We start from the raw sequence: 27,926 nt of genomic DNA, 5'->3' as shown, positions 1-27,926 counted from the left end.
TGTTCAGATTTAGGTCACGGACCCTTCTGTATGTGGTGATGTAGTTTAAACAATTATTACATGTGCGCAGATGAATACATTATAACTCTAATCGTTAAAAGTTTCGAATAAGCCATGAATTAATCAAGTCTTCCCTGGCTTGTCTTCAAAAAAGACCAAAGTGTTGTGGGAAAGTTCAACCTAGCTAGCTGGGGCGACATGTAAGCTACTTCCGGTAAGTCCACTTTTCTGTAACGTTAAAGCTCCCAAAGGTTGTGTCGTTTTTTTATTCGAGGATTGTCATCACAATTCATGAAAGTCACCCTCTACAAAACACATAACTGCTTCTAAAATTACATGTCAAAGGTGAGTTTTGTGTTTAAACAAAAATTCAGTGTCAGATATTGGCAAGCAAGGTTTTCATTGTGAAAATGCCAACCGGAAATCTCGTGATATGTTCCGTGATTTCCGTTGAATTCAGATAACTGTCCCCATCACGGTTAGTTTGATTGCAGCCCCCCTCCTCGCTCTCATCCCCATCTAGCTGCATTCCTGAGTGTGATGGCGTCCAGTCCGGACTTGTCATGTCCTTAAAGTCCAGCGTGTTGTCACGTAGCAGCTCAGACTTCTCAATATGAACAGTCCTCTTATTCATGCATGTGTATCTGCTTTCTACACAAATATGAAAAACACACAGTTTGTCTTGTACCATACAACAACTTTCGATTTTGTTAACTCTGATTAAGTATAGAAGATCAAATGTGCCAAGAAAGACCTGCCGCTTGTGAGAAAAGCTTCCACATTTCCTTTTCTTTTCTCCTCCATTCTCTGTCCCACTGGCCTTCCTATGGGAGGGACTACTGCGTGTGGATCACCTACGGGGAATACAAATGAACTCTCCAAACAAACACAGGCTTGAATGCGATAAAAAGCTACTTTTAGCCTGTATGTAAACGTTATCTTTTGTCCCGCGTGTGGAATAGCTGTGTGTGCTGCGTCGCGGCGGTATTTCAACTTAAAGTGAGTATGTTTTAGGCCTAAATTAGACGCATATTTCTCCTCTGTCTGAACTGTCGCAGCAATGCCGATGTAAGATAGTCCAGCTGCGGATTTCACCCCACCGAGGCACGAAGCCTGTCGGTGTGATGTGTGAATAATGTTTGGCCAGGTGACATCTGTGACGTAGTTTATGTAAACCGAGATGTAGCTTCTTTGAGGAATGCGGAGCTGTAGGAAAACCGGGGATGGGTGGAGACGACACAACTAGCCATCAGCATTTTCAACCTCTAAAGTCAGAGCAACCTTGATATCCGGACACTATACAACTACAACTACTGTTGCCTCGGTGGTGTGAGTTAAGATAGTGGTTCCTACATATTTTGGTGTAAAGATAATGTGTTCTGATGGAGCAGTAGCACACCGTAGGCTACAACCTTATCCAAACTCCCACCAACTCCCAAAAAAAGAGGCAAAAGTGTGTGTTTATCTCCAAAATTGTATCTTAAACCACGTTACAAAGTTTGTGTCAGTTACTGTTATGGGTTAACATGTGGTGAGGCGTTGAATGAGTCAGGAACAATCTCAATTTTAGGCGACAATTGTGCAGATTTGGGGAAATCCGATGGGCGCAGGCAGCGAGTTGACCAGTCAGCACAGTTGTTTTAGTCATATAGGAATGTATGACACACATCCTGATCCAGTCACTTGGCTGCATGTTTCAAAGTCTGGTGGTATACATTTTGCTCAGTATGTCTTTAAATACTTTCCACTAGAGCAGGGAACATAAACATTTGTGTAGATCAGGCTAATTTATTCAAAATTACACATTTTTAAATCCAATACTTCACTGCATGCACCTTGCTGCCACTATAAGAATGTGCAGAGGGAGCGGCATAACTATGTCAGAGGTGAAATTTCTTTTAATTTATTAACATTTCATAATTTAGGATTATATTGTACTTCAAGCAGAATAATGAATACATCAGATCATATTCAGATATGTGCAAGGTCCAAGCATGATAATTTTATTTATTTATTTTTTTTTAAATAAATTGTAAAAGTGAACCAGTTTTATAGCTTAGTTACTTAAAGTTTCAAGTCTGTTGTATTATCAAAGGTGCTCTGTTTTACCTGCAACCATCAGTGGGCAACTCCGGGGTCTGAAAAGTGAAGCCAACGCTGAAGTGCCTTAAACTTGCATTCTTTCCAATAGCCAGCAGGGGGCGACTCCTCTGGTTGCAAAAAGAAGTCTGATTGTATAGAAGTCTATGAGAAAATGACCCTACTTCTCACTTGATTTATTAGTCAGTAAACATTGTAAACATGAGTTTATGGTCTAAATCGCTAGTTTCAAGTCTTCTTCAATACAACATGATGTTCATTTAGTAAAATATGGTCCCATTTTAGAGTAAAATAGACCATAAAGCGCGGTATGCTCTAGGGCGTGGTTACCTTGTAATTGACAGGTTGCTACCATGCTATTGTCCGATCTGGGAGTTGTTCATGTTTTCGTCTTAGAACTTTAACCCTTTCAAAGTTCATGAAAGTTAAATATAACATTTTTGGTTGCCTAAAAATGTCTTAGTCAACGTTCGATTGTACTTAGCTAAACCCTCTCGTGTCACTTCTGTTTGTAAAAAAACATGGTAGCAACAGCCCAAAAAACAAGATGGCGACGGCTTTAATGCCAAACTCGATTCTTCAAAGCGACAGTCCACAAACCAATAGATGACGTCACGGTGACTACGTCCACTTCTTATATACAGTCTATGGTAACCACACCCAGCAGTGATGTAAAGGTGTACTGGGCACGCCCTAGTACACCTCTACATCATCGCAGCAAGGTGAGAATTATTACAATCAGCAGTAAAAACAAGATTCTCGGATGGTGTCAAGTTGATCTTTAAAGGCTAAGTGAAGTATTTTCATGTGATTTGTAGAAACTTTTTAAGTATCCTGATGTTAAAAGTTTTTGTTTGTAGAAAAAATAGACAATTCAAAGACACATCCTACACGTAGGTTCTTTAAATCTCTCATGGCTTTGTTAGTCACTGCTGCTGGCAACATTAAGTGGTAATTGATCCAGTGTTGATATTCAAAAGGTGTGTAGAACAAGCACCGCTGATACACACACACAAAGATTTATGCTCATATGACCGTTTGGTGTGTAAGATGTGGCTTGGCTCTCAGTAAAAGCACTCCCTTCTGGCCAAATTGGCTCATGTTGTAGAGACCCTGGGTGGGTGTAGTGTGGCATTTCACAGGTAGGAAGCCTGAATACTCCAACAAACAAAAAAACAAGAAAATCTTGTCAAGTCAACACTAGACTAATCTGTCTTAAAGGGTAATATATTTTCAGATAATTCTCTCATGCATGTCAGTTTACTGCACATCATGCATGCTTAGTGGCAAGTACAAGCTAGCTTTTCATCCTACATTAAAGACTGAGCAGGGGGGGAAGAGCTACTTCCAGTCTTCATAGCACTCAACATACCATGTTGACAACATATTATTTTGTATAGTGCTGTGAAGTGGCACATATCTTGACCCCAAACCACAGACTGTATATAAGAAGTAGACGTATGGTGCCTTCAAATGGGGTCGTGTTTACGAGTTGGGCCGTATTCACGACCTCGGAAGTGGAAAGTTTCTGAAATTTCCGAGTTCACGACTTGTGACGTGTTTTTTCATGTTGACAGAAATGGCGGAAGTTATGGAAGTTATTTTTTCGGTGCATAATAAGTTAATATATTGTAATTTAATTAATAATTTTAGCCGTATATTGTTTTCCCATTATAATTTTATAATGGGTCTGAAGAAAATGTTGATATTCCCAACGGCCTCATCTTGCTCCTGTCATTATACCTTTGCATTTACTGCATTAAGTACAACTGAACTCTGAATAAGACGTTTTTAGGCGACCAAAACGTAACAAATAACTTCATGAACTGAAAACACACTGTGAAAGGGTTAAAGTTAAAAGATGAAAATGCGGGCAACTCCCAGACCGGACAACGCTGTGGTAGCGACCTGTCAATCACAGGGTTGCCACGTCCTAAAGCATCTCCTGCTTTATTGTCTATTTGACTCTTAATGGGAACATAATTTACTAAATGAACATCATGCTGTATTGAAGAAGACTTGAAACTAGCGATTGAGACCATAAACTCATGTTTGCTAATGTTTACTGAGGTAATAAATCAAGTGAGAAGTAGGCTCATTTTCTCATAGACTTCTATACAATCAGACTTCTTTTTGCAACCAGAGGAGTCGCCCCCTGCTGGCTATTAGAAAAAATGCAAGTTTAAGGAACTTCAGCGTTGGCTTCACTTTTCAGACCCCGGAGGTTGCCCACTGATCCAAACTCTACCATTAATATTAGGGTTTTTAAATAATAAATGTTAGTAGAAGCACATCAAAGCAAGTTCAGAGATAATGCTGAAGTTAATAAAAAAAAAGACAACAGAGTAATGTGTCTTATACAACAAAGTTGCAACAGTGTTTTTATTTTTCATGGAATCAAAACTACATAGATGAAAATTGAAATTTGCTCGGTTTTTGGCCAATTTTGGGAGTCCTTTAGTAGGATTCAGATGTGGTTCTAGATGTTTCATCCTCATCGTCATACCCCCACTCCCTTCTCACACACACACACACGCCCTCCCTCCCCTTTGCCTCGTTGCCCAGGAAACATTCAGCCATTCAAAGACATCTGCCCACACACTATAAAAAAAGGGTTCACACGCACCTTCCTCTCCCACTGGTAGCCGTGTCCTAGACTTCTAGTATGTCGCTGTGTTGATGACCTGATCAACAGTTAAACACCACAAGACGCCTGCCGTGTATGAGTGCTGTTTTTGGCATTTTAACAGTGGCGCTTGTAACATTACAACGTCTGGTTGACTGGTGTGATACTGAGTTGAATGCCTCTCCTTGTGTCGCTCTCCTCAAGGATTAGATTCAATTCACTTGTGCTGTCATATTATTTCAATGACTCTTAAGCTTCTTCAGATATTTTAACTGCATCTCCAGATATAATAGCTGTGTTGTTATCAGCTGTGTTGACTGCTGGTACTGGTTCAATCATAGAACTACTGTTGTTGCTACAACTCAGTACTAATGCAGCTGATACTGCAGCTGCTACTATGGCTACCACAACTATGCAACAACTGCTGTATCTGCTTCATCTATTGATGTTATTTTTAGATCAAACACTACTGTTACAAACTATTTCTATTATTAATAGTAACGGTAGCAGTAGAAGTACTGATACCACCAAAAGTACCACTACTTTTCCTCAATCAAATGATTACTACAGATATATGCCTCACAAATACATTGCTTCAGATGGTAAAAAACAGACTTTGAATTTACAATTTTTTCTAGTTTTACGCCATATCTATATAGATCAAATAAAGTGTAAATATAATTGAAACTTTGATTCAAGTTTTTAACAGCCCACTGAACTAGGGCTGCACGATTATGGCCAAAATGATAATCACAATTGTTTTGTTCAATATTGAGATCATGATTATTTATCACACTTATTCATTGATTTTAGGGACAAAATATTTTTATTGCACTTTCACATTTAAATAAAAAGACTGCTTTCACTTCCTTGTTGTGCTACATTCCTGCTAAAGTACAAATCTTTGCATCAAAATATGACTTAAAATAAGGTGCATCTCCTGAATTCAGTGTATTACATTTTGTATTATACAACAGAGAGCAGACAGGCAAAACAAGAATATAATTCAGTATATTACTCTTCAGAAGCATCAATATCGTAGTCGATCATGTTCATTTAATTGTGGGAAGCCAAAATCGTGAACGGGATTAATATTGGATAAATTGTGCAACCCTACACTGAACTATAGCTACACTAGCATAAACAGTATTCATTTAATCATTTAGATCAATTAGGCATTATGAAGCCATGTACATAGAAAAAATATGTTGAATCCCTTTAATTAATTTCAAATATACTATGATATAAAGATATTTTAATTATGCAATTAATGCAGCTAAAACCTTAAACTTGTAGTCTGTAGCGTTATAATGATGTAAGTTGCTGCCTGCAAAATATTTCACTTTTGCCTTTACTGGAATACTCACCCACTTTATTGTTTGTTTTTCAAGGTGATGAAATGCTGTGAAATTCAAGCTTGTAACTTAAAAATCTCAATCTGCTGTAGATTGGCCTCATTTTCACATTTGTTTGATCAGTAGTTTTCTCATGCATGCCACTGCAGTAGTGCTTAGTGGTGAGAAGGTTCACACACTCTGGACTATAAATATAAAACTCCCTTTTCTTTTGTCTTTTAGTCACCAGGGCAGCTGGCACTTGCAACAACAGCGCAATGGCCAGCCCAGATGTGATCGAAAGCTCGACGGCCCAAAACCTGGACACAAGGCGCTTTTCGCATGACTTCAGCGCAATGGGTCCAGATGAGATAGATGGCCTCATGTCCAGCAGTGGTAAGAAAAACAGTCCCTTTTTTTTACAAATACATGTAACCATTGAAACTTTAACGGCTGCATCAGAAGACTTTTATTAAAATGTTCTAACCTTCCAAATCACAGACGGCCGTCCTTTCCATGTGGTGCATCATCTTCCTGAAATAAAAGAGGAGGGCATACCATACTTAATGCCTGGTGTCCCGATTACATGCAGAGTGGACAACACAGAGAAATACACTACTCGCTCAAAGGTACACCTGTTAAGTTTTCAATTATATATGGACATTTTTAGATGTTTTTCTTTTGGTGGTTGTTAACAGGATGCTAGTATTTACAGAAAGCTTTAGATAAGCTTGAAGTTAAAGCACACACATTTAACATTAATTAGTCACTCCGTATAACCATGTCAAAACACTCAGTTTCATGTCTTATAGATCAACCCATGATCATTTTTTCATATCTGATTTCAATGTTATTTTAAACCCTGGCTGAAAACGCCCTGACGTTAAACTTGACTATACTTTACCATAATGACATTATGTCATATCAAATCTGCTGTCTGGGTGTTTGAACTTTGAGTTCAGCAGGCTCAGCTGTTATAGCATACTGTTGTTCAGATAGAGAGGTAGGCTGGGAATTACATGGTGAGCTGCTTTGTGCAGAGTAATTTCAAGTGTAGATGCAGTGTTAAGGTAGAACAGGTGTTGAGAGTGTTTGAGGAGGTGGGTGTGTCTGGGATGCCTGGTTTTACTGCTGGGGCCTCTGAAGGTAGAGGCCTCATTTAATAAAATATTTGAGATATCAGGAGCTCACTTTTTAACTATTACACATCCACATTCACAGTCTTTTCTCCTTGTACATTCATGCTACATTTCTATATGGGTGCTTTAATTTAAAAGCATAAGATTATGTGTATTATTCAGTATGGAACCACAGAAGCACCACATTACAAAGTAACTCTAAGAATATACAAGATATTTCTCATTTTAAACCACCATGTTAATATACATCTATTCCACCCTCCAGGTCCGTGTAGGCACCCTGTACACAGTGCAGCTAACACATGGCCTCTTCCACTGGTCAGTGAAGAGGAAGTACAAGCACTTCCAGGAGCTGCATCGAGACCTCTACAAGCACAAGATGATGCTTCACTTGCTGCCTATTGGGAGGTTGGTGCACCAATCTGTTTGTTTTAAATCATGCAAATCAACCTCTCACCCCAAGAGAGCTTTGAGCTTTGCTCTGAGCTTTTATCGTCAGATTTCTCAATCACTGAGTATTTTGAATATTCAAATTTCTCTCAAAGATTTGCAAAGGATAGGCAGCAGCTGAGAGCCATGTCAGAGGAAATGCCCAGCCTACACGGGACTGAACGGACCAGGAGGACCTCCAGCAAAATGGTATCAAACAAACCAATCCGATACATGTATAGTATGGACAATGCATACTTGACAATATAATAACCCCTTTGAATACACACACATGATGTATGCAGAATTGTTGTTGTGGCAAGATTTTAAAGAGGACCTATTATGCTCATTTTCAGGTGCATACTTATATTTGGGGTTTCTACTAGAGCATGTTTACATGCTTTAATGTTCAAAAAACACTTTCCTTTTCTCATACCGGCTGTGCTGCAGCACCTCCCGAAATCCCAGTCTGCTCTGATTGGTCAGCTGGTCTGTTGTGATTGGTCAACCGAACCAAACTCTTCGGACTCCGCTCGAGCTCCGCTCTAACTAGCTTTGTTTGAGGGCGTTCCAACTAGCCGCTAGGCAGGTATTATGCAAATGTATTACTTGGTGACATCACCACGTTATGTAAGACAAGACAGGACTTCAAGCGAGGCGTTTCAGGCAGTTCCGGAGCAGTGTTTCTGTGGGGGAGAGTAACTCCCTTTGGCGTGGACTTTGTAGCAAAATATAGTTATATAATTTATAGCAAAAACTACACAACAAAAAACAGTTAATGGCCCACAATGACAATTTCATAAAATTCATAGCTTCAGGCAATCCCTCACTTGCACATGACTTTGTCACTCTCTGACTGATGTGTGTCCAGTTGCATTTCAAAATTGTTTCATGCATAAGACATATATATATATATATATATATACAGCGGGTAAAATAAGTATTGAACACGTCACCATTTTTCTCAGTAAATATATTTCCAAAGGTTCTATTGACATGACATTTTCACCAGATGTTGATAACAACCCAAGTAATCTATACATACAAAGAAACCAAAACAAATAAGTTCAGAAATAGAGTTATGTGTAATAGTGTGAAATGACACAGGGAAAAAGTATTGAACACGCTTACTGATATTTATTTAATACTTTGTACAAAAGAATGACAGCTTCAAGGCGCCTCCTGTATGGTGAAACTAGTCATATGCATTGCTCAGGGGTGATTTTGGCCCATTCTTCCACACAAACAGTCTTCAAATCTTGAAGGTTCCGTGGGCCTCTTCTATGAACTCTGATCTTCAGTTCTTTCCATAGATTTTCAAGTGGATTCAAGTCAGGTGAATGGCTGGGCCATTTTAGCAGCTTTATTTTCTTTCTCTGAAACCAATTGAGAGTCTCCTTGGCTGTGTGTTTGGGATCATTGTCTTGCTGAAATGTCCACCCTCGTTTCATCTTCATCATCCTGGTAGATGGCAGCAGATTTTTATCAAGAATGTCTCGGTACATTTTTCCATTCATCCTGCCTTCAATTATGTGAAGTTTGCCAGTACCGTATGCTGAAAAGCAGCCCCACACCATGATGTTCCCACCTCCAAACTTCACTGTTGGTATGGTGTTTTTATGGTGATGTGCAGTGCCCTTTGTCCTCCAAACATGGTGTGTATTATGGCATCCAAAGAGTTAAATTTTGCTCTCATCTGACCAGACTATATTCTCCCAGTATTTCACAGGCTTGTCCAAATGTTGTGCAGCAAACTTTAAACAAGCTTCAACATGCTTTTTCTTCAGCAATGGAGTCTTGCGTGGTGAGCGTGCATACAGGCAGCGTCTGCGTTAGGGGCGGGCCATGGGGGTCCAGGCCCGTCCAAAAAGGTTACTGTGCCTCCTCAGCTGAATTCTCTCCTGACAAAAAACTAAACTGAAATAACAGCTATGCTATAAGTAAAATTAAGTCATTCAGTTTGGTAATGGAAGGACTTAACACAGCAATGCAAAATAAAGCACAAAACAGTGATAGTTTTGCATTTAGGAAACAACTATGTACTTGGGCTTGATTACATTGTTTTCTATTGGAGGGTCCTAACTGGCTGCGAGCAACATGGTGCTGCACAGCGCGGCGTGACGTTTTGTCTGAACTTCTATCGGATACCTTGTTCCTATTTTTTCCTGTCACTCATATTGAGAGGAACGGCTGATTAGTTTAGATAAAATGAGCCAAGAAAACCGTGTCAGTTGTCCTGGATGTAAATGAAAATATTAACTTGATTACTGACACTTTCAGCACAGGCATTGACGCTCGCAGTTATATGTGTAGCGTTCACTAGTGAAACTTTATTACGAGCTACCTGTCAAAAAATATAACAGCCACCTCACTAATGGTTCAAATAAAACACAAACACACAGCGCAAAGAGACAACTATGGAAACTCTGGGAAATATGAACCGTCACGACAATATTTCAGTAAGAAGCCTCGTTTTGATCCGCTCCATTTGCGTGTTTTTTTTTTTTTTTTTTTTTTTTTAATCTAGCTCAATAGAAAAAAATGAGAGAAAGTAGACCTACAAACCTGGTGCATTAAAGCACAATTAGGACCAAGAGAGTAAAAAGCATCCTGTGCTCCTCTCACATCTTACTTTTTCTACCTGTTTGGATTATTCTGTTCACTATTGTGGAATAAAACAATGGACTAATGTTAGCAGGCTGAGCAGGGACAACAACTGGTGTGAGAAAACATCCACATTTAGTCTTTATTAACTTAAAATATAGTTATGAAGAAATAAGTCAGACTGTTAGATTAATATGTTGTTTAACTCCCTGTTAACTGTATCTCGGCACCTGCGTGTGTGCACATTTTGACCCTGGCATGAGCAAGACGCAGGGCGTGCCTGGGGAGTTATCTGTAGCCTCCAGTACCTCCTCATTTCAAAACAGAAACCATAATAAGGTGGCAGCTGGCTGGAGGAGATCACTAGATAACAACCTACTTGCTCTTGGCTATATCGTATGTTATTTCCAGTAAATATCACAAATAAAACGTGTGTTTTCTGATAAAAAAAAAATACTAACGTAAGAAGATAACGTACTACTAACCCATCTTTGAGGTGGTTACGTCTTCAGCTCCAGTCTGATCTGGAGCTCACAGCTGATATGTTCCTGGTTTGTTTACATGATGTAACAGAAGTGCAGATTTAACGTATTCAGTGGACAGAGAGCGTCAGATGCAGCGCGATAGTCGGACGCTCGCATCCACTCAGGACACGGTGTTAGTTTATAACCTGTTTTTGTGTACATAACAGCATGTGTATGCGTGCGCATAAGTAGCAGTATGTATACACCTCTCCGTCAGTTTAATTCTTTCATGAAACATGATAATGTTAAAGATACACTTAATAAAGGCTATATGAGGTGAAAAAAATGCCCCCCCTGTCAAAGCTGATTGCCCGTCTGCCCCTAACACTCTGGCGCCGACCCTGCATACAGGCCATGGCGGTTGAGTGCATTACTTATTGATTTCTTTGAAACAATTGTACCTGCTAATTCCAGGTCTTTCTGAAGCTCTCCACAAGTGGTCCTTGGCTCTTGGACAACTCTTCTGATAAGTCTTTTCACTCCTCTGTCAGAAATCTTGCGAGGAGCACCTGGTTGTGGCCAGTTTATGGTGAAATTATGTTCTTTCCACTTCCGGATTATGGCCCCAACAGTGTTCACTGGAACATTCAGAAGTTTAGAAATGCGTCTGTAACCAATACCATCAATATGTTTTGCAACAATAAGGTTGCAAAGGTCTTGAGAGAGCTCTTTGCTTTTACCCATCATGAGATGTTTCTTGTGTGACACCTTGGTAATGAGACACCTTTTTATAGGCCATCAGTTGGGACTGAACCAGCTGATATTAATTTGCACTGACAAGGGGCCGGATTGCTTTCTAATTACTGATAGATTTCAGCTGTTTGCACCTCCCTTTCTTCATGTGTTCAATACTTTTTCCCTGTGTCATTTCACATTATTACACATAACTTAATTTCTGAACTTATTTGTTTTGGTTTCTTTGTATGTATTGATTACTTGGGTTGTTACCAACATCTGGTGAAAATTTCATGTCAATAGCACCTTTGGAAATATATTTACTGAGAAAAATGGTGACGTGTTCAATACTTATTTTATATATATTACAGTATATATATATATATATATATATATATATATTACAGTATATATACTGTATATAACTTGTATTTACCTTCTTTTTTATTGCAGAAATACCTTGAGGAGTACCTGAATGGTCTTCTGGAGAACTCATTTTGTAGGAATGATCACAGCATGGTAATAGCTTTAAAACAAAGACATGCATACACACATACAACATGGATGTCATGCAGCAGTATGATGCCATTTTCTCATTTTAATTTTTTTCAGCTGGAATTCCTCTCTGTCGGCGCTCTCTCCTTCGTCACTGATCTCGGACCCAAAGGCTTGTAAGCAAACTTCCTGAGAGTGTGTGAAACACAAATAAAAGTGTAGAAATGTCTATGTGCGTGATTAGAGATGAATTGTGTGATTAAATGTGTCAACTTTATTCAGAGAGGGACCCATCTTCAAGAGGTCGGGGGGTCACCGGATCCAAGGCCTGAACTGCATTGGCCATCATCAGTTCTGTTTCCGCTGGTCGCGGCGCTGGCTGGTGGTTAAAGACTCCTTCCTGATGTACATGAATCGAGACAACGGCCGCATCAACTTTGTGCTGCTGTTTGACCCGGAGTTCAAAGTGAAAGTGGGCCGTGCTTACACAGACACTAAGTACGGTGTCTGCATTGAGAACTTCACTCGGTAGGTCAGCTGTGTGTTTGCCTGAGCTCCAGCATACTGCATATATCTATGTCTGAGGTTATGTTGTGTTTGTGATGGCCTATCTGCTCTTTTTCAGGAGTCTGATCATCAAATGCAGCAGCTACAGACAGGCTCATTGGTGGAGTCATGAAATCAACCGGCTAGCAGAAACCTGCGACTATCTCAAAGTGCAACGCTTCGAGGGGTTTGCTCCACCTCGGGAGAACACTCTCACTAAATGGTCAAATACGTATTCTACCTGAGCTTTACAACTATCTGTCTTAACATTTCATCCTCATTTTCTAAACTTTTATACTTCATGGATATTGTTTGAAGGTATGTGAATGGAAGTGGCTACCTTGCTGACCTGGCAGATGCTCTCGAACAAGCCAAGGAGGAAATCTTCATCACAGATTGGTGGTAAGTGTCAGCAAGATCTGGATTTGGTGATGAAGAGGCCTTGTTTTACCAAGTTGTATCATTTAAAGAGGATCTATTATGCTCATTTTCTGGTGCATACTTGTTTTTTGGGTTTCCACTAAAACATGTTTACATGCTTTAATGCTCAAAAAATGCTTTACTTTTCTCGTAACTGCTGTGCACAAAAGCATAATAGGTCCTCTTTAAATATTTTAGCTACATATGAAGCATTATGTTGTTACTCTGTACACACATCTATAGCACGTATTAAATTTTTTTCTTTTTTCCCTGTTAAAAGTTTTTTTGGGGGGGGGGGGGTTCCTTATCTGATGAGAGGGTCGCACTGTAAAGGACATAGGGTGTTGTTTCATGTACAGATTGTAAAGCCCCCTGAGGCAAATTTGTGATTTTGGGCTATACAAATAAAATTGACTTGACTTGACTTGAAGTGTATTTCTAATGTGAATAATGTGTTTTCTGTCAGGCTCAGCCCTGAAGTGTTCCTAAAGAGACCAGCAACTGAGAACTACTGGCGCCTGGACGAGATACTCAAACGCAAAGCAGTAGGGATTCTCTCTGTCTTCTGTTCCTCTCCTACTATACAATATCAATGATTTTCAAATTTCACAGTACATGTGCTGATCACCTTTTTCAAATGGTATCACTTCTTTTTGAACTTTTTTTCCTGCAGGAACAAGGAGTCAAAGTGTGTGTTCTGCTGTACAAAGAGGTGGAGCTAGCACTTGGCATCAACAGCGAGCACAGCAAGAGGACTCTTATGAATATGCACCCAAACATCAAGGTATGTCACGTCTCCACGTCATTTGATAACACGCAATTACTGGAGGTCTCATCTTGTGTTTTAACATCAAGTTGAACCCGTATCCATCAGGTAATGCGACATCCTGACCATGTGTCGTCTGTGGTGTTCCTGTGGGCTCACCATGAAAAGATGGTGGCCATCGACCAAACGGTGGCCTTTGTGGGGGGGATTGACCTGGCGTTTGGGAGGTGGGATAACAGCCAGTACCAGCTAACTGACCTGGGTTTGACAGAGACGGCCAACAGTGTAACCGATGGGGAGCTCAAAGGAGATACAGGAGTAAGAAACTGTCTTTTTAGCTTGTTGGCACTTGTGAACCAGTGTACTTTCAATATGTCACACTAACAAATGTCTCTCCTAACTAGGACAATGTTGTGGCTGATGGTCCAAAACCATCTGAACCAATTAGACAAGCAGAGCAGAATCCTGATGATCTGACTGACAACACTAAACTGTGGCTTGGTAAAGACTACAGCAACTTTATCAAGAAAGACTGGGTCCAACTGGACAGACCGTTTGAAGGTATGCTATCTAAATCTCCTTCAGTATCACACACATGCAAACACACCGAGTTGTTCTGACAACAGGGAGCTGAAAGGATTGCCTTTTATATTTTTTTCAGATAACATCGACCGTACTCAAGTTCCCCGCATGCCGTGGCGTGATCTGTCTGCAGCTGTTCATGGCAGAGCTGCCAGGGATGCGGCCCGCCACTTCATCCAGCGCTGGAACTTCACCAAGGTCAGACTCAAAGGAAAGTTCTGCTTATTTTAAAGCCACCTGGGTTTGATAGTCACATTAGAATAATAGTGTAAACATCCTCATCATTTTACTGCACTGGAGCACAAGTGCTCAGCTTTACAAATGAGTCTACACATATATAAGCTTTAGATGGCTTTTACACATATTTTACCGTAACTATCCAACAGTTATTTGTAGGGGTAAACAAAGTTTTTTTAAAAGTTAATATTTATTTAAAGCTGCAGTCGGAAACTTTGAGCAACTAAAATAAAAAGTTATTTTTTATAAACGATCACTATATCCTGACAGTGGTGCATGAGACAGATAATCTGTGAAAAAAAATCATTTTTTCTGCCTCCTCCTGTGATCTTAAAGCTGAAGTAGGCAAGATTGGAGCAAATATGATTCAGTAACCTGAAAAAAATCATGTGCCTCTGTATCCTCCGGTGCTCCTAATGGCATCTGCAAGATTTCACAGACCGGAGGAAAACAAGCAGTAAGAGCTGATCTGAGGTCTGCTATCCATCTGCTGTCTATGAGAGACGGATGTCAATCACTCGCGAACTCCAACCAATCGGTCAAACTAGGTAGCGCTGATCAAATATGAATAAATATTATGTTACGTTAATGCCTATTTCTCGCCTCAAATGTTTTCAGAATCATCATGTAGTGTACTGTTTAGCTGTAAAATTAGAAAGTTTGTGACGTCATTGTGAAATCTGGTGAAGGAACGCCAAGTTCTGGTCACATGACCGGAGCACAGCCAATAGGAACGCTCTTTCAATAAAATGACCTGTGATAGGTCAAAGTCTCCCGTCACAGGCTAGACTTTCTAAAGCCTGAAAACAGAGCCATGATGAATTGCAGAAGTCTAGTTATCCCTCAGAACACTTGAATTACAATATGCTGAAAGGTAATTATGGAATTTTTGCCCAATGATGCCAAAAATGTACTGCCTACTGCCACTTTAATGTCATTTGCAAGATTTTACCGCACCCGAACGAAAACAACCAATCAGAGCTAAACAGTCTCCAATGCAGCTGTCAATTACTGCTCGCGAAACTCACAAACTGCGATCAAACGGTTAAACTAGGCAGCGCTGATCAAATATGAATCAATATTCTGTTACTATAATGCCTATTTCTCGCCTCAAATGCTTTCAGAAACATATTTTAGTGTACTGTAAAATGAGAAAGTTTGTGACCCGGCTCCCATGTTGAAAACACTCAGGCCAAAACCAAGCACCGCCCACCTGCCGGAGCAACAGCTGCTGTAGAGACAGCTCGGTTCTGATTGGTTGTTTTCCTTCGGGCACGTTGAAATCTTGCAGATGCCATTAAGAGCGCAGGAGGACACAGAGGAACATGATTTTTTTCCCAGATTACCTGTCTCATGCACTGCATGAGGATATAGTGACAGTTTTATCAAATTTATAAAAATAACTTTTTATCATATTTGCTCAAAGTTGCAGACTACACCTTTAAACCCATCACATAGAGCTAAAACAATATCTGAGACTTGTGTCGCCGTGACCCTATTGAGAACTCTCTACTATGTTATGATATGCTAACTTATTGGGTTTATTAGCCACAGCTACAGCAATGTGATTCAGATAGCAAGTAGTAAAATAAACATCATCCAACTTTTAAACAAGGCTTCTGTAGGAAACAGCAGGAAGGTCAAATATCTGGCATTCATTAACTTGTTTTGTCTCCTCTAGATTTTCAAAAACAAGTACAAGGATGAGTTCTATCCTTACCTTCTTCCCAAGTCTCACTGCAATGCTGACTCACTCCCGTTCACTGTGCCCGGATCCAGGAAGGCCAAAGTGCAGGTATTTAAGTAAAAATGACAAGTACCTATGCAACACCTAGGCAAAACGTTATATGGGATTTCTTTAGGAAAACAGAAAAATGGGTATGTGAAACAGTTAATGATGGATAATGTGCATGCTATGTAATGCTATTTAAAATTTTGATAAATTAATAAATATATAAGTTTATTAGGACTAGTGTGGCTACATGTGCTAAACAAAATGTCTAAACCGTCTATGATAAAGGTCTTAAGGACATGAAACCTGTGATCCACATCATTTCAGCACAAAAGGAAAATCTATAGTGCTTGTCTTGTCACAGTGCATTTTTATTTCTCCTCATACATGGAACTCACACCACTGCAACACAACAATTTCAGTTATTAGGTTAATGTTTTGCTTTTCAGCCTTTACACACACACACATACACTCTCTTATACAAAGACTGTTCCCATGTGATGTTTCAGATAAATCTGACTTTCTTTCTGTTCACCGTGGGTGGCAGCTCTGCCCGAGAAGAGTGGCCAGTTGTGAAACAAGCTAAACACTGAAGAGAACAGCTTCACACTAGAGCCAGCCATAAACCTGCACAGTGTCCTGCACCGAAAACCAACCCAGGGTCCTTTACACACATGATGACAACACAGGAAACTGCCATAGTATTTATACTGGGGCTTAATGTGCATATGAATAAGGGCTTCCTGTGTCACACAAGCTTTAAAGGGGCTCTATGCAAGAATCAGAAATTGCTTTTTTTTTCTTTTCTTTTTTTAACCTTTATTTATTCACGGGGAGGTTCACTTAGAGCAATGCTCTCTTTTTCAGGGACGCACTGATCACATTCACAGTTACACATTCACACCTGGAAGCTGCCCAGTACAATCACAGTTTGATCTGCTGGCGTCTGAGCAGCTCCACTGGAGCGGTTGGGGTTAACCCCAACCGCTCCAGTGGAGCTGCTCAGACTGAGGCGCCCTTGGGCCTTGCTCAAGGGCGCCTCAGTGGTGGTAATGAGGGGATTGAACCGGCGTTAGCGGTTAGTTGCACACTGTTAGCCCTGTAAGTTGAGCTGAAAATGAAGGCACTCGTGTGCACCATGTCATTGATTCTGTTGATAAAAATCGGCCCGCATTTTTCTCATTAAAAGCAGTCTACAAGCTGATAGAGGAGACCCAGAAAGCCATGGAAGGTCTCGTTTTTTAGGTTTGATTACAACCTGTTCACACATTGGCAATAAAAAATGCTTAAAAAATGTTTATATGTGTAAAAACTTACATACAGTCCCTTTTAAAGATGCTCTTCTAAACTAACCAAAATGCACCATGCTGCTGGCCATCTCCGCATTATTTTGGGTAACTAGTGAAATGTGATTACAGTAAACAGACAGGACCATTGCCAAGAAGATTGAAGGCCCATACGGGCTTCTACTCTGCATTTTACATTGTGCGACACCGAGTCAGATCTAATCAAATGGATATCTTTACAGTACAACAAAGAAACACTGTTCTGGCTTTTCAAGTCCAGCTAGAGTATTCAGAGTTTTTTTGCGATGACAGATGGTGGAACAAGAGTGAAGCCTGTGGAAGAAAATCTCTTCCAACATGTTTATCCTGTTCAGTAAAGCCAGAGAAAACAAACGCACTGCCAAAGATGGGGAGGGGGGACAAGTGGAAGTATCTCATTTGCAACAGGCTTCATGGGAAATGTGATCCAAGTTATAAGAAACACCAGCATTAGCAACACAACTGGCAAGACCGAAACAGAGGCTATCGTTCTCACTCCATGCTATTGTTGTGAAGTGTTCAGACAGTGAGTGTTGGGTAACAATAGCTTTTACTGTGTGTCTTTTCTTCTTCAATTGTGGGCGGTGGCCTGTAACCCTAACCCTCGCACCCTATTATGCCGTTGCTTTCCCATCAGGTTTTGTTGATCCCGTATTCAGGTTTCAGGGACAGTACCTCAGTTGTCCCATTCTGTGTTAGAGCTGTAGAGCTTATAGAGGGTCCCCATAAGTAAAGTAGAAGTTGATGCAAGGAACAAGATGAGTACATCACTAGCTTAAAATGACAACAAAAGTGATGGCAGCAGTTACAAGTTTCTGTTTTGTCACAAGTAGGGATGTCCATAATTAACTGTTTAGCAGTTAACCGACATTAAGCATTTTAACCGATTAACGCCATCGGTTAAAACGGTTAAAAGAAATGTTAATAATTAACTCAAAAGCTGAGCCGCTCAGAGGAGCGGCTCGTCACTTTAAGGAGAAAAGCTGGTCCAGCTTAACAGCTCACCTTAAGAGGCGGAGTTGCAGGATACAGGAAGACGTAGTTGTAGTTTTGTAGCATTTATTCACCGACAAATAAACTGAACACACTGCTACACCTATGTTCGCAGCTATAACGCCACCAACAACCTCACACTCACCGCCGCCACACACACAACGTCTGTTGGAAACTCGCTAAAGTTAAGCAGACTACATGTGCGGCGGCGAGCCTCCGGCAATGCTAGAGCTGCTAACGTAGCACAAATACACACACTGTTTGTTGAACACTTGCTAAAGTTACGCCGGGCAGACACACAGCTGACAACCTGCAAACTAAACTAAATGTGCGGTGGAGACTTTTACTGGGAAAGTTGCTGCATGTCCGCGACACTACACACAGCATCGTAGCTGCGAAGTTAACGCTCCCGGACGGTGAACTGGGGACTCCCGTCAACAAATATCTGTTGTGCTCCTGCAGCTGGTACGAGGCACAAATCTTGTCGGTTAACGGTTAATAATCGGTTAACGAGGGTCGGTTATCGGTTAGGAACATTTTTCAAAATGAGCATCCCTAGTTACAAGTCTATAATTGGGCAGAATTAGGGCTGTCACAATATCATTTTCACAACACGATTATTCTGGCCAAAAGAATTCACAATAACGATATTATTGCGTTATATATATATAATGAAACTAGGGCTGCCAATCGAAAGTGGGCATGTCTGTAAAGGGGAGACTCGTGGGTACCCATAGAACCCATTTTCATTCACATATCTTGAGGTCAGAGGTCAAGGGACCCCTTTGAAGATGGCAATGACAGTTTTTCCTCGCCAAAATTTAGCGCAAGTTTGGAGCGTTATTTAGCCTCCTTCGCAAGACAAGCTAGTATGACATGGTTGGTAACGATGGATTCCTTAGGTTTTCTACGTTCATATGATACCAGTATCTTCATTCTAGCTTTAAAACTGAGCCCGCTACAACCTAAAAGCAAATTGTGTTAATGCGTTAATGACATTAGTGGCGTTAAAACAAATTTGTGTTAACGCGTTATTATCGCGCTAACTTTGACAGCCCTAAATGGAACATTTGAAAAATATAATAATAATGCTATCAGTCAAATTCATCATGAACTTTGTTTATTGTGCGTTTGGTCTCTTTTTTGGCAAATTAATTACACTCAAAATACAAGTGGAGGGAGGCGGAGAGAGAGCCTGTAACCATAACTGTATCTATAAAATGATTTAAGGGGTGCTGGATAATTTATATGGTAATATGTGTGTAATATTAACTAATTATAAGATAATCAATATTTAATTTGTATATATCACGGTTGTCGTCAATACCGGTACAACACCCCTAAGCTGAAGCTTTAGTAAGTCATTTCTAAAAAATATATAGTGTATTTATATGAAGTCGTTCTTCTCTGTAATTCCTGTGCTACACTTAGATGTTCAAGGGGACATGAAAATCTCCCTTTTTCAGTGCTTGTGCACATACATTTGTGTGTGTAGATACCCAGTCAGTTTTTTGTGAGCTACCTAGATCAGAAAACATGTGGTTCAACAAGCCATTCAGATTTGGATCCCCTTCCTATGTCACATGCAGGCTCATTAGAATATACTGCTCACAGCTTAAGAACTACCTTTGCAAAGGTGCACCATACTTTACTCACAAGCCAATCAGGGCAGACTCGGCTGTTTTGGGAGGGGGTCTCAGAGACAGTATATGGAGGTATATCCAGACAGACAGTATCCATCCATCCATTATGTAACCTTATCCTGTTCAGGGTCGCAGGGAGGCTGGAGCCGATCCCAGCTGACATTGGGCGAAGGCGGGGTACACCCTGGACAGGTCGCCAGACTATCAGAGGGCTGACACATAGAGACAGACAACCATTCACGCTCACATTCACACCTACGGGCAATTTGGAGTCAACAGAGTTGTAGAAGAATAATTTACTTTTTTTCAGGTGTTGCGCTCTGCCGACCGTTGGTCTACTGGAACCTGTGAGAGCTCGATCCTCAACGCCTACGTCCACACCATCGAGAACAGCGAGCACTACATCTACATCGAGGTAATGCAGGAATGCTTCGGTCAGTTACAGACAAACATATGTACCTGATAGCATAGACTGAACTTAATGTCTATCTATGCGTTTTAATGATTAGTTTTACAAAATCATAGCAGACATTGCAAAAAATGTCACTGTAGCCACAAATGGTTTTAGTAGCAAGGTTCTACATTGTATGGAAATACATCTATTTGTATATATAGATCGACTTCTCTTTATTTTGTATGTTTAAGCATGTGACTCTTATTTACTTCCATACCTTTTGACTCATTAATTTCACACATTGCCAGTGTGCATCTAATCATGAGGTCTCATGATGAGTCTGAATATAATCACGGCTTGACCCCGTCCTTGCCAGCTACCTTCCTGTTTGAGACCTCGCCTCATACCGAGCCGCCATCTGCCTTCTCTCTTTCCTCAGAACCAGTTCTTCATCAGCTGTGCCGACGGGAAGACCATCCATAATGGGATCGGTGATGCAATCGTGAACCGAATCTTGCGTGCACACAGGTCTGGTTTGAGTGTACTAGCCAGATTAATTTTTCATATCCGCGATCTTGAACCTTAAAGTTATAAAGTATTTTTTTCATGATGCTCAAAGTGGATTAAAACATGTTAAACAAAGCACAAAAAAGAGTACATTTCAGTATTTACCAAACAAATCATAACATAGAGCAGAAATATGATTGAAATTCTCTTAATGTTTAAATAGTACACTTGTAGACAATGCACATGTTGACATTGTGTCTTACTGCAGAGAGCAGAAGAAGTACAGAGTGTTTGTGGTGGTTCCTTTGCTTCCTGGATTCGAGGGAGACATCAGTGCAGGAGGTGGAGTTGCCATCCAAGCTATTCTGCACTTCACTTACAGGTGAGTCTTTTTCCTCCCGTTATCATTCTGCACGCAGCCCACAGACCAGAGCGAGCACTACTAATATTAAGAACCAGAGGAAAACGCAACCTCTGAACTTTCATCTAGCTCAGATACATGTTTCCAATTATGTAGAGGTGTAGTTGATATAGATTTTCCTCAGCTCTCTCACTGACTCTTAAACTGATGTGGATCACAGGTTTCATGTTCTCGAGACCTTTTCATAGACCGTTTTTATTCTGCTTGCTCAATAAATGTTGCTAATATAGTCCTGATAGACTTACATATTGATGTACTAAATGCAAAAGTTGAGGGTTTGCTCAAATTGAATTGAGAGAATATTCCATTCCTTTGGCTGTTGTATTCTTTGATAAAAGTGGATAAGATCATTCAAATGATATACAATTTAATTTGGTTGTGCAAAATTGTTTTAATAGCATGAGGCTGGGGCTTCAATCAACCAAAAGTGCAACTGGAAAGAACCCTGCTGCTTTTTGTTTTATCATTATTACAAATTAAACCTCCATTAAGTGAAAATGTGTCACAAGCCCAGTCAGCCTGTTGTTACTGCTGTAATACAGCATGGCAGTATGACTAAAGTCTCACTCTTTGTATTCATCCATCAGATTTCCAAGTTTGTTGTGAATGTTATGCCCAGAAGTGAACTCACTGAAGACATTATTGTGTTATTATTTTTTATGATTTATTGTTATACAGTATTATTGTCCTATATTGTATTAATAATGTAATTTTAATGGATAATTAATGTCTTAGGACCATGTGCCGAGGGGAGAACTCCATCCTGACCAGACTTAGTGAAGGTGAGTTTTCTGTCACTTATCTGCTCTCATTTACATAAAAACATCCACCTGACATCACAAAATACCACCTGTTTCCTCTCTAACATATTTCTTTCTTTCTCTTCGTGTCGCTCCTTTAAACTGAAGCTACTGGTGCTAGGTATCTGCCCACCAGTCTTCATTATCATCCTTGACTTCTTCTTTTCACATCAGTTTTAAGAGTCTGTGAGTTTATTAATAAATCTCCACTGTATTTTTGTGTTATGTCTTGTGAACAATGTGATTCTGGTTTGCCCCCCCCCCCTCCCAGTTGAGGACCTGTGGACGGAGTACATCACCCTCTGCGGCCTGAGAACTCATTCCCAGCTCTCCCAGTCGCTCGTCACAGAGCTCATCTATGTTCACAGCAAGACCCTCATTGCTGATGACCGCTGCTATATCATTGGTGAGTCGCCACCAGCACAAACTCATCCAAAGACAGATTATCATTGAGCTACGAAACTACAGTGTATTTTAATCAATAAGTGTTAGCTGTAGTTTCATAGCACCGTCAAAATATAAGCCTGGTAAAATGAAAAATATGCAAATATATGGACATTTAATTATAGAAATAAATAATTAAGACAATGACATTTAATATTTACAAGTATAATCTCCTTAAGTAGGGTGTACTAAAGCACAGTGGCCCCGGGGAGAGCAGGATCAAGTGTACTGTATGGATATTGAAAAGCTGCACAAATAATATGGATCTTTTGAGATTCTGTCATTCATTTAAGTATTTCAGTTCCCTTTATGTTAAAATCCTAAAGATTTTCATGGAGTCAAACCCCATTTTTGATAGTAATTATTGGTTGTTATTTTTTCAGAAAGTCATTTAAAGTATTTACATTCTGTAATTACAACCCTATATAGTGGTTATTGCTGGGTTCAGATTGCCTTCACACATGTGAGGGATTCACAGGAAATGATGTATGCATGTAATCCTGCGTTACTACTACTTTATTTGTAATTCTATCTTATAGATATCAGCCTCATTGTTACTGTTCACTCTCCTGATTTTGTATAGAGCTGTATTAAGTTACTGCTAACGCAAACCCAACGTTTCCTATTGCTACTCGTTCACATTAAAAGCCGCAAAACATGGGGTGGCCTTTATTGTGAGCGCGATGTATTTGTGACCAAATTAGCTGTGGCCAGGACTTAAATCTTAGACATTATAACTTTAAAGCACTTTTTCTTTCATTTTTAAACCAGGTTGAAACGGATAAATATAAATGTAATTACTAAAATCTGCGTTTTGTTTGCCAAGATTTAATTTCTTCTACAGAGTCTGTGATTTGTCAGCTTGCAGCTGTAAGTCAGATGATGTCATTTGAGTTCAAATCCATGTCTGAACAACAAATATACAGATTACACTGTACTGGACAAGAGAAACCCAGAAAAGCAGCACTCAGTTATTTATTATTTTAGTTATTTCATTCTGATAGTTGCTTCATGCGTTGAATTCTAGTTTGATAATGCTCATACTTTCCACGTGTGTTCCAGGATCAGCCAACATCAACGACCGCAGCATGCTGGGCAACAGAGACAGTGAGATGGCGGTGTTTGTGGAAGATGAAGAGCGGGTCTGTTCCATGATGGGAGGGCAGGAGTACCAGGCAGGACCGCTCACACTCGCTCTGCGTAAGAAGTGTTTCAGGTCAGCACAAAATATGGAACTCCTGAAATGACATTGTGTTTATGTATGACCATGAACGGTTACTACCTCTAGACGTGACACAGTTCTAAGGGGCGCGTCTCACCTACCTGTCTGTCATGAAAAACATCAAGACTAGTTTGTATTTGTTGGGAAGTGTCAGCTGCCAAATGCAAACTGGCAACAAGTGAGAAAGCCCCTATATATTTTCTGATTTACAAGAAAATCATCTCAGATGACAATTTTAAGCAAAAATAGTAATAATTCCCCTTATGAAAAACTTATATAGTTTCATTCTTACTTAAGAACTTAAAACCATATTTCAGGGGTAGGGTTGACTTGACTTGAGTCAGACTTGAGTCGCAAATTTGAGGACTTGAGACTTGCATGACTAACATTGATAAAAGGCTCGAATTGACGTTGACTTCATGACTTGAGACACATGACTCGAAAGGAGTGCACTGTGCTTGCTGAACCATTTCAGCCTTTATTTCTTTTCCCCACCAGTGTTCTTGTTGGAGCTTCTTCAGACCCCAGTATCAATGTTGATGATCCAATCAGCGATGAATTCTTCTTCTTGCGCTGGAATGCATCTGCTAAACTGAACGCCACCATTTATGACAAGGTATGAATTTGATGGTTTATCATAAATCGTGATCTTTTTATTCGTTTCAGTTTTCTTACCCCCCCCCCTTTTGTTCTTGTTGTCTGGTCTACAACAGGTCTTCAAATGCCTGCCCGACAACAGTGTCCACAACATGCGCGAGCTGAAGGAGTTCTCCAGCGAGCAGCGCCTCCGTGACACAGACCCCGAGCAGGCCAGAGAGGAGCTGAAGGCTGTCCGAGGGTTGCTGGTCCACTTCCCCCTGAAGTTCCTGTGTGAGGAGAACCTGCTGCCCCCGCTGAACACTAAAGAAGGCATGGCTCCTGTTGGGCTGTGGACATAACCGTAGCTGAGCCCAGATCAGACCACTACGTCACAGCTAAAGGGCTGCTGTAGTCTCTAACGTTCAGCACAGTACACTAAAGTAGTTACAGCACTGACGCTTCAGTGGTGAGGAAACAACATCACCTCAAAACAATACATTTACGCATCATTGATGTTTTTTATATTGTCTTCATGACTGACGATGAACTAGTGTGAACATAACCACTGAAATGTAGATTTTTATCACGATTTATAGCAGTAGATTAACCTGAACTGGCCAGTGTGTTCATGATGATGATAGTGTCTGCCTCATAACTGAGCTGCAGGGCTGGCGGTGGCGTTAAACACACATAAATGAATTTATGAGTCAGGAGAGGATTGCGAGGTTGTATTGGATATTGAGCATCTCACATGATCTGGGAACATAGTGTACATTTATTGGTGCAAGGTTTTTGGGTGGGTGGGTGTCTCTGTCTCTTTCTCTCTTTCTAGCGCTCGCTCTCACTCTCTCCCTCTGAGGCTTCACCTCTCACTGCAGTGCCAGCAAATCTGTCAGAACATTTGTGGTTGTTATGGTGACGGATATAAAGAGATGACTGGATTGTAGCTGAAATAAAAAAAAAAAAACTGGATAGGGCGGAATAAGGGAGAGTACTGATAAGAGGGATAACTTACTAAATCAGGATGGTGTACCGGAAAATAGAAGGTTGAAAGAGGACCAGTCAGTTCTGTGGAAGTCATTTTAATATTTTTGGGTGAATGATCAGGTGGGAAAACACGTGAGAGGGAAAGAAAAGGAGGACAAGATAATTAAAGGGTGTTAGGTTGATTTACCGCTGATTGTTGCGTTTTTTTAAAGTCACCATGACAACCAAAGTGAATTATTATTTCACCATGTTGTCAGCAGAACAGAACAAAACATTCCACTTCAGCCATTTCCATGGGGGCTCCACGAGTCATAAAATCTCTTGCATATCTACCCTTTAATCATTTACATGCACCAGGCGTTTATTTAGACACATTACATTTACTGTAACTGAGTAGTGACATAATGTGGCTTTCATTCATGGTGCAATTCCCATGGAGAATACTTTTAGTCTTAAATCACAAATAATTTTAGGTTTCGTTTCATATGAAATCACATCAATTATTCTGTGGACACCTGCTAATTCCCTTTACCGAGCCATTAGGCTCTGAGTGATTACTATTGAGCAAGTCTTGCACTGGACAAACAAATATGTAGCATCCAAATTACATTGAATGATTTTATGTAACAATTCAGCAGAACTTTCTACCTTCCTCATGTAGAGAAGGACTTTTAGGCAATAACAAAATGTGATGCATGTTTTCTTAGGTGCAAGACATGGGTGACAGAAAAGCAGTTTGACCAAGATGATAGGAAAATTAAGACGTTCTGTAACCTGAGATTGAGCTTTTTCGGGGAAAAACCTGTGTTTGAAGGTGTCTCACATGGCATACAGACTTGCCAAATTTAATCAGTGCCTCTGCAAAGCACCTGCATAATATTGAGGTTTTTGGAGTTTTTGGAGAACAACCAGCAGAGAGGCAGACAATTGACAGTACTGTATGTGAAGCTTCTGAATGGGGCTTTATGTTTTATATTCTAAGCCTTTCGGCAGTGTTCTCATTGTACACTGTCCCATGTATTTTAAAGAGACCTGTATGTTAATGGAGACTTGGAGTGATGGATTGATGTGCCTAACATTACCATAATCAAGTTCATGATCCAAAAAAAGTGGAAATTTGCTGAACCTATAACAGAGCCAGTGAAATTGCACAGACTTCTTCATTAGCTTTTCGAGTCAACAACACTACCAAGGTGGTTTCAGTGAGAACGTGTCTGTGAATCTGAAAGATGACCGGTGTCCCAAATGACACTTGACGCCTTGCATGAAGCACATGAAGAACCTTTCACAGAAGAGCTACAGTAGGAAAACCATCTGTGTTTAGAAATGGTGCATTGCTCACACTTTCCTTCGTAAGATATTAAAAAGCCACTATGAGCCCTTGCACAGTAGAAGCTGGGTATTTGCTAGCCTCTCTTGCACAGCACAAAATGGTTGCCTTGAGGGGTATTCAGCAGAAATGTCTGTGATATACTGAGAAGTGTCCTTATATTGTTTCTATCATGAATTTTATTTTTATTGGACCAACAACCAGCATTAGCAATAAATTTTTTATGAATATACTACTAATATAAACTTGTGATTTTAAATCATCTCTAACAGTCACCATGTGAAAACCTCTGTGTATGCAAATCTGTAGATCTAGGTTATTACCTTAGAAGTGCTGATGTATAGGTTACTAACACTCGGGGGTAGAGAGATAATGAATATTCACACTCATCCCTTAAGCACAGTTATGAATAACTTGTACTTTAAGGTATGTTACTTCTCTTGTTCCCTCAATAAACTTGTTTTTATGGAAATTCAATCAACTTTTACTTTGATTTGAAAATAGCCAACTTCCCACGTACTGTTTTTTTAATATGATGACATACAGTATATTTGTACTTTTAATAGACATAGGTAAATATAAACACCTATTCAAAAACAATTCAATATCTAAATATGAAAAATGGGATACATTTTATGTGACGGTATGTTTGCTTTCAATATCACATAGATAATCATAATGTTATTCAAGATGGAATATACCACTATCTGGATGTGTATTAATCAAAAAATTGCCTTCCACAGCCAGAAATACTGATACCATCTAGAGACAGGTCGTGACATTTTGCAAGAGAAAAACTATAGTGAATCATGCATTATTGACAAGCATTATGATCTACTATATCACTATATCCTGACAGTAGTACATGAGACAAGTCATCTAAAAAAAAATGACGTGCCTCTGTGTCCTCCGTTGTCCTCCGGTGTTCCTAATGGCATCTGCAAGATTTCACAGACCGAAGGAAAACAACCAATCAGAGCCGAGCTGCCGTCTCTGAGCAGCTGTCAATCACTCGCGAATCCGATCAAACGGTCAAACTAGGCAGCGCTGATCAAATATGAATCAATATTCT

General features: G+C 40.1%; 1 protein-coding gene across 3 annotated transcripts; it reads left to right on the top strand.

Moving 5' to 3' along the window:
• The first annotated feature begins 76 nt into the window (after positions 1-76).
• On the top strand, positions 77-27,331 carry pld2 (phospholipase D2). 3 transcript variants are annotated; one of them, XM_074611149.1, is made up of 24 exons: positions 77-214; positions 6,311-6,456; positions 6,562-6,689; positions 7,465-7,607; positions 7,745-7,838; positions 11,885-11,950; positions 12,044-12,102; positions 12,209-12,454; positions 12,552-12,695; positions 12,791-12,874; positions 13,359-13,437; positions 13,566-13,676; positions 13,767-13,976; positions 14,063-14,219; positions 14,320-14,438; positions 16,159-16,272; positions 20,481-20,585; positions 21,004-21,092; positions 21,340-21,453; positions 22,228-22,274; positions 22,564-22,698; positions 23,799-23,952; positions 24,457-24,574; positions 24,672-27,331. In XM_074611149.1, the coding sequence occupies exons 2-24, from the start codon at positions 6,339-6,341 to the stop codon at positions 24,894-24,896; spliced, it is 2,859 nt and encodes a 952-aa protein (XP_074467250.1). In that variant the 5' UTR covers positions 77-214; positions 6,311-6,338; the 3' UTR covers positions 24,897-27,331. The 3 variants fall into 3 exon arrangements, with proteins under 3 accessions (XP_074467250.1, XP_074467249.1, XP_074467251.1); XM_074611148.1 differs by lacking the exon at positions 77-214 and adding an exon at positions 828-999; XM_074611150.1 differs by lacking the exon at positions 77-214 and adding an exon at positions 1,201-1,329.
• The last annotated feature ends 595 nt before the right edge of the window (positions 27,332-27,926 follow it).

The sequence above is a fragment of the Sebastes fasciatus genome, chromosome 16 (genome assembly GCF_043250625.1).
Source record: "Sebastes fasciatus isolate fSebFas1 chromosome 16, fSebFas1.pri, whole genome shotgun sequence".
Taxonomy (NCBI): domain Eukaryota; kingdom Metazoa; phylum Chordata; class Actinopteri; order Perciformes; family Sebastidae; genus Sebastes; species Sebastes fasciatus.
Note: the sequence above shows the minus strand (reverse complement) of the source record. Positions and strands in the feature narration are given on the sequence as shown.

Coding starts and splice junctions, on each gene's coding strand:
- pld2 (XM_074611149.1), top strand. CDS start 6,339: ATGGCCAGCCCAGATGTGATCGAAAGCTCGACGGCCCAAAACCTGGAC. Junction 12,103..12,208: donor GATCTCGGACCCAAAGGCTT/GTAAGCAAACTT, acceptor AACTTTATTCAG/AGAGGGACCCATCTTCAAGA. Junction 22,699..23,798: donor TGACCGCTGCTATATCATTG/GTGAGTCGCCAC, acceptor CGTGTGTTCCAG/GATCAGCCAACATCAACGAC.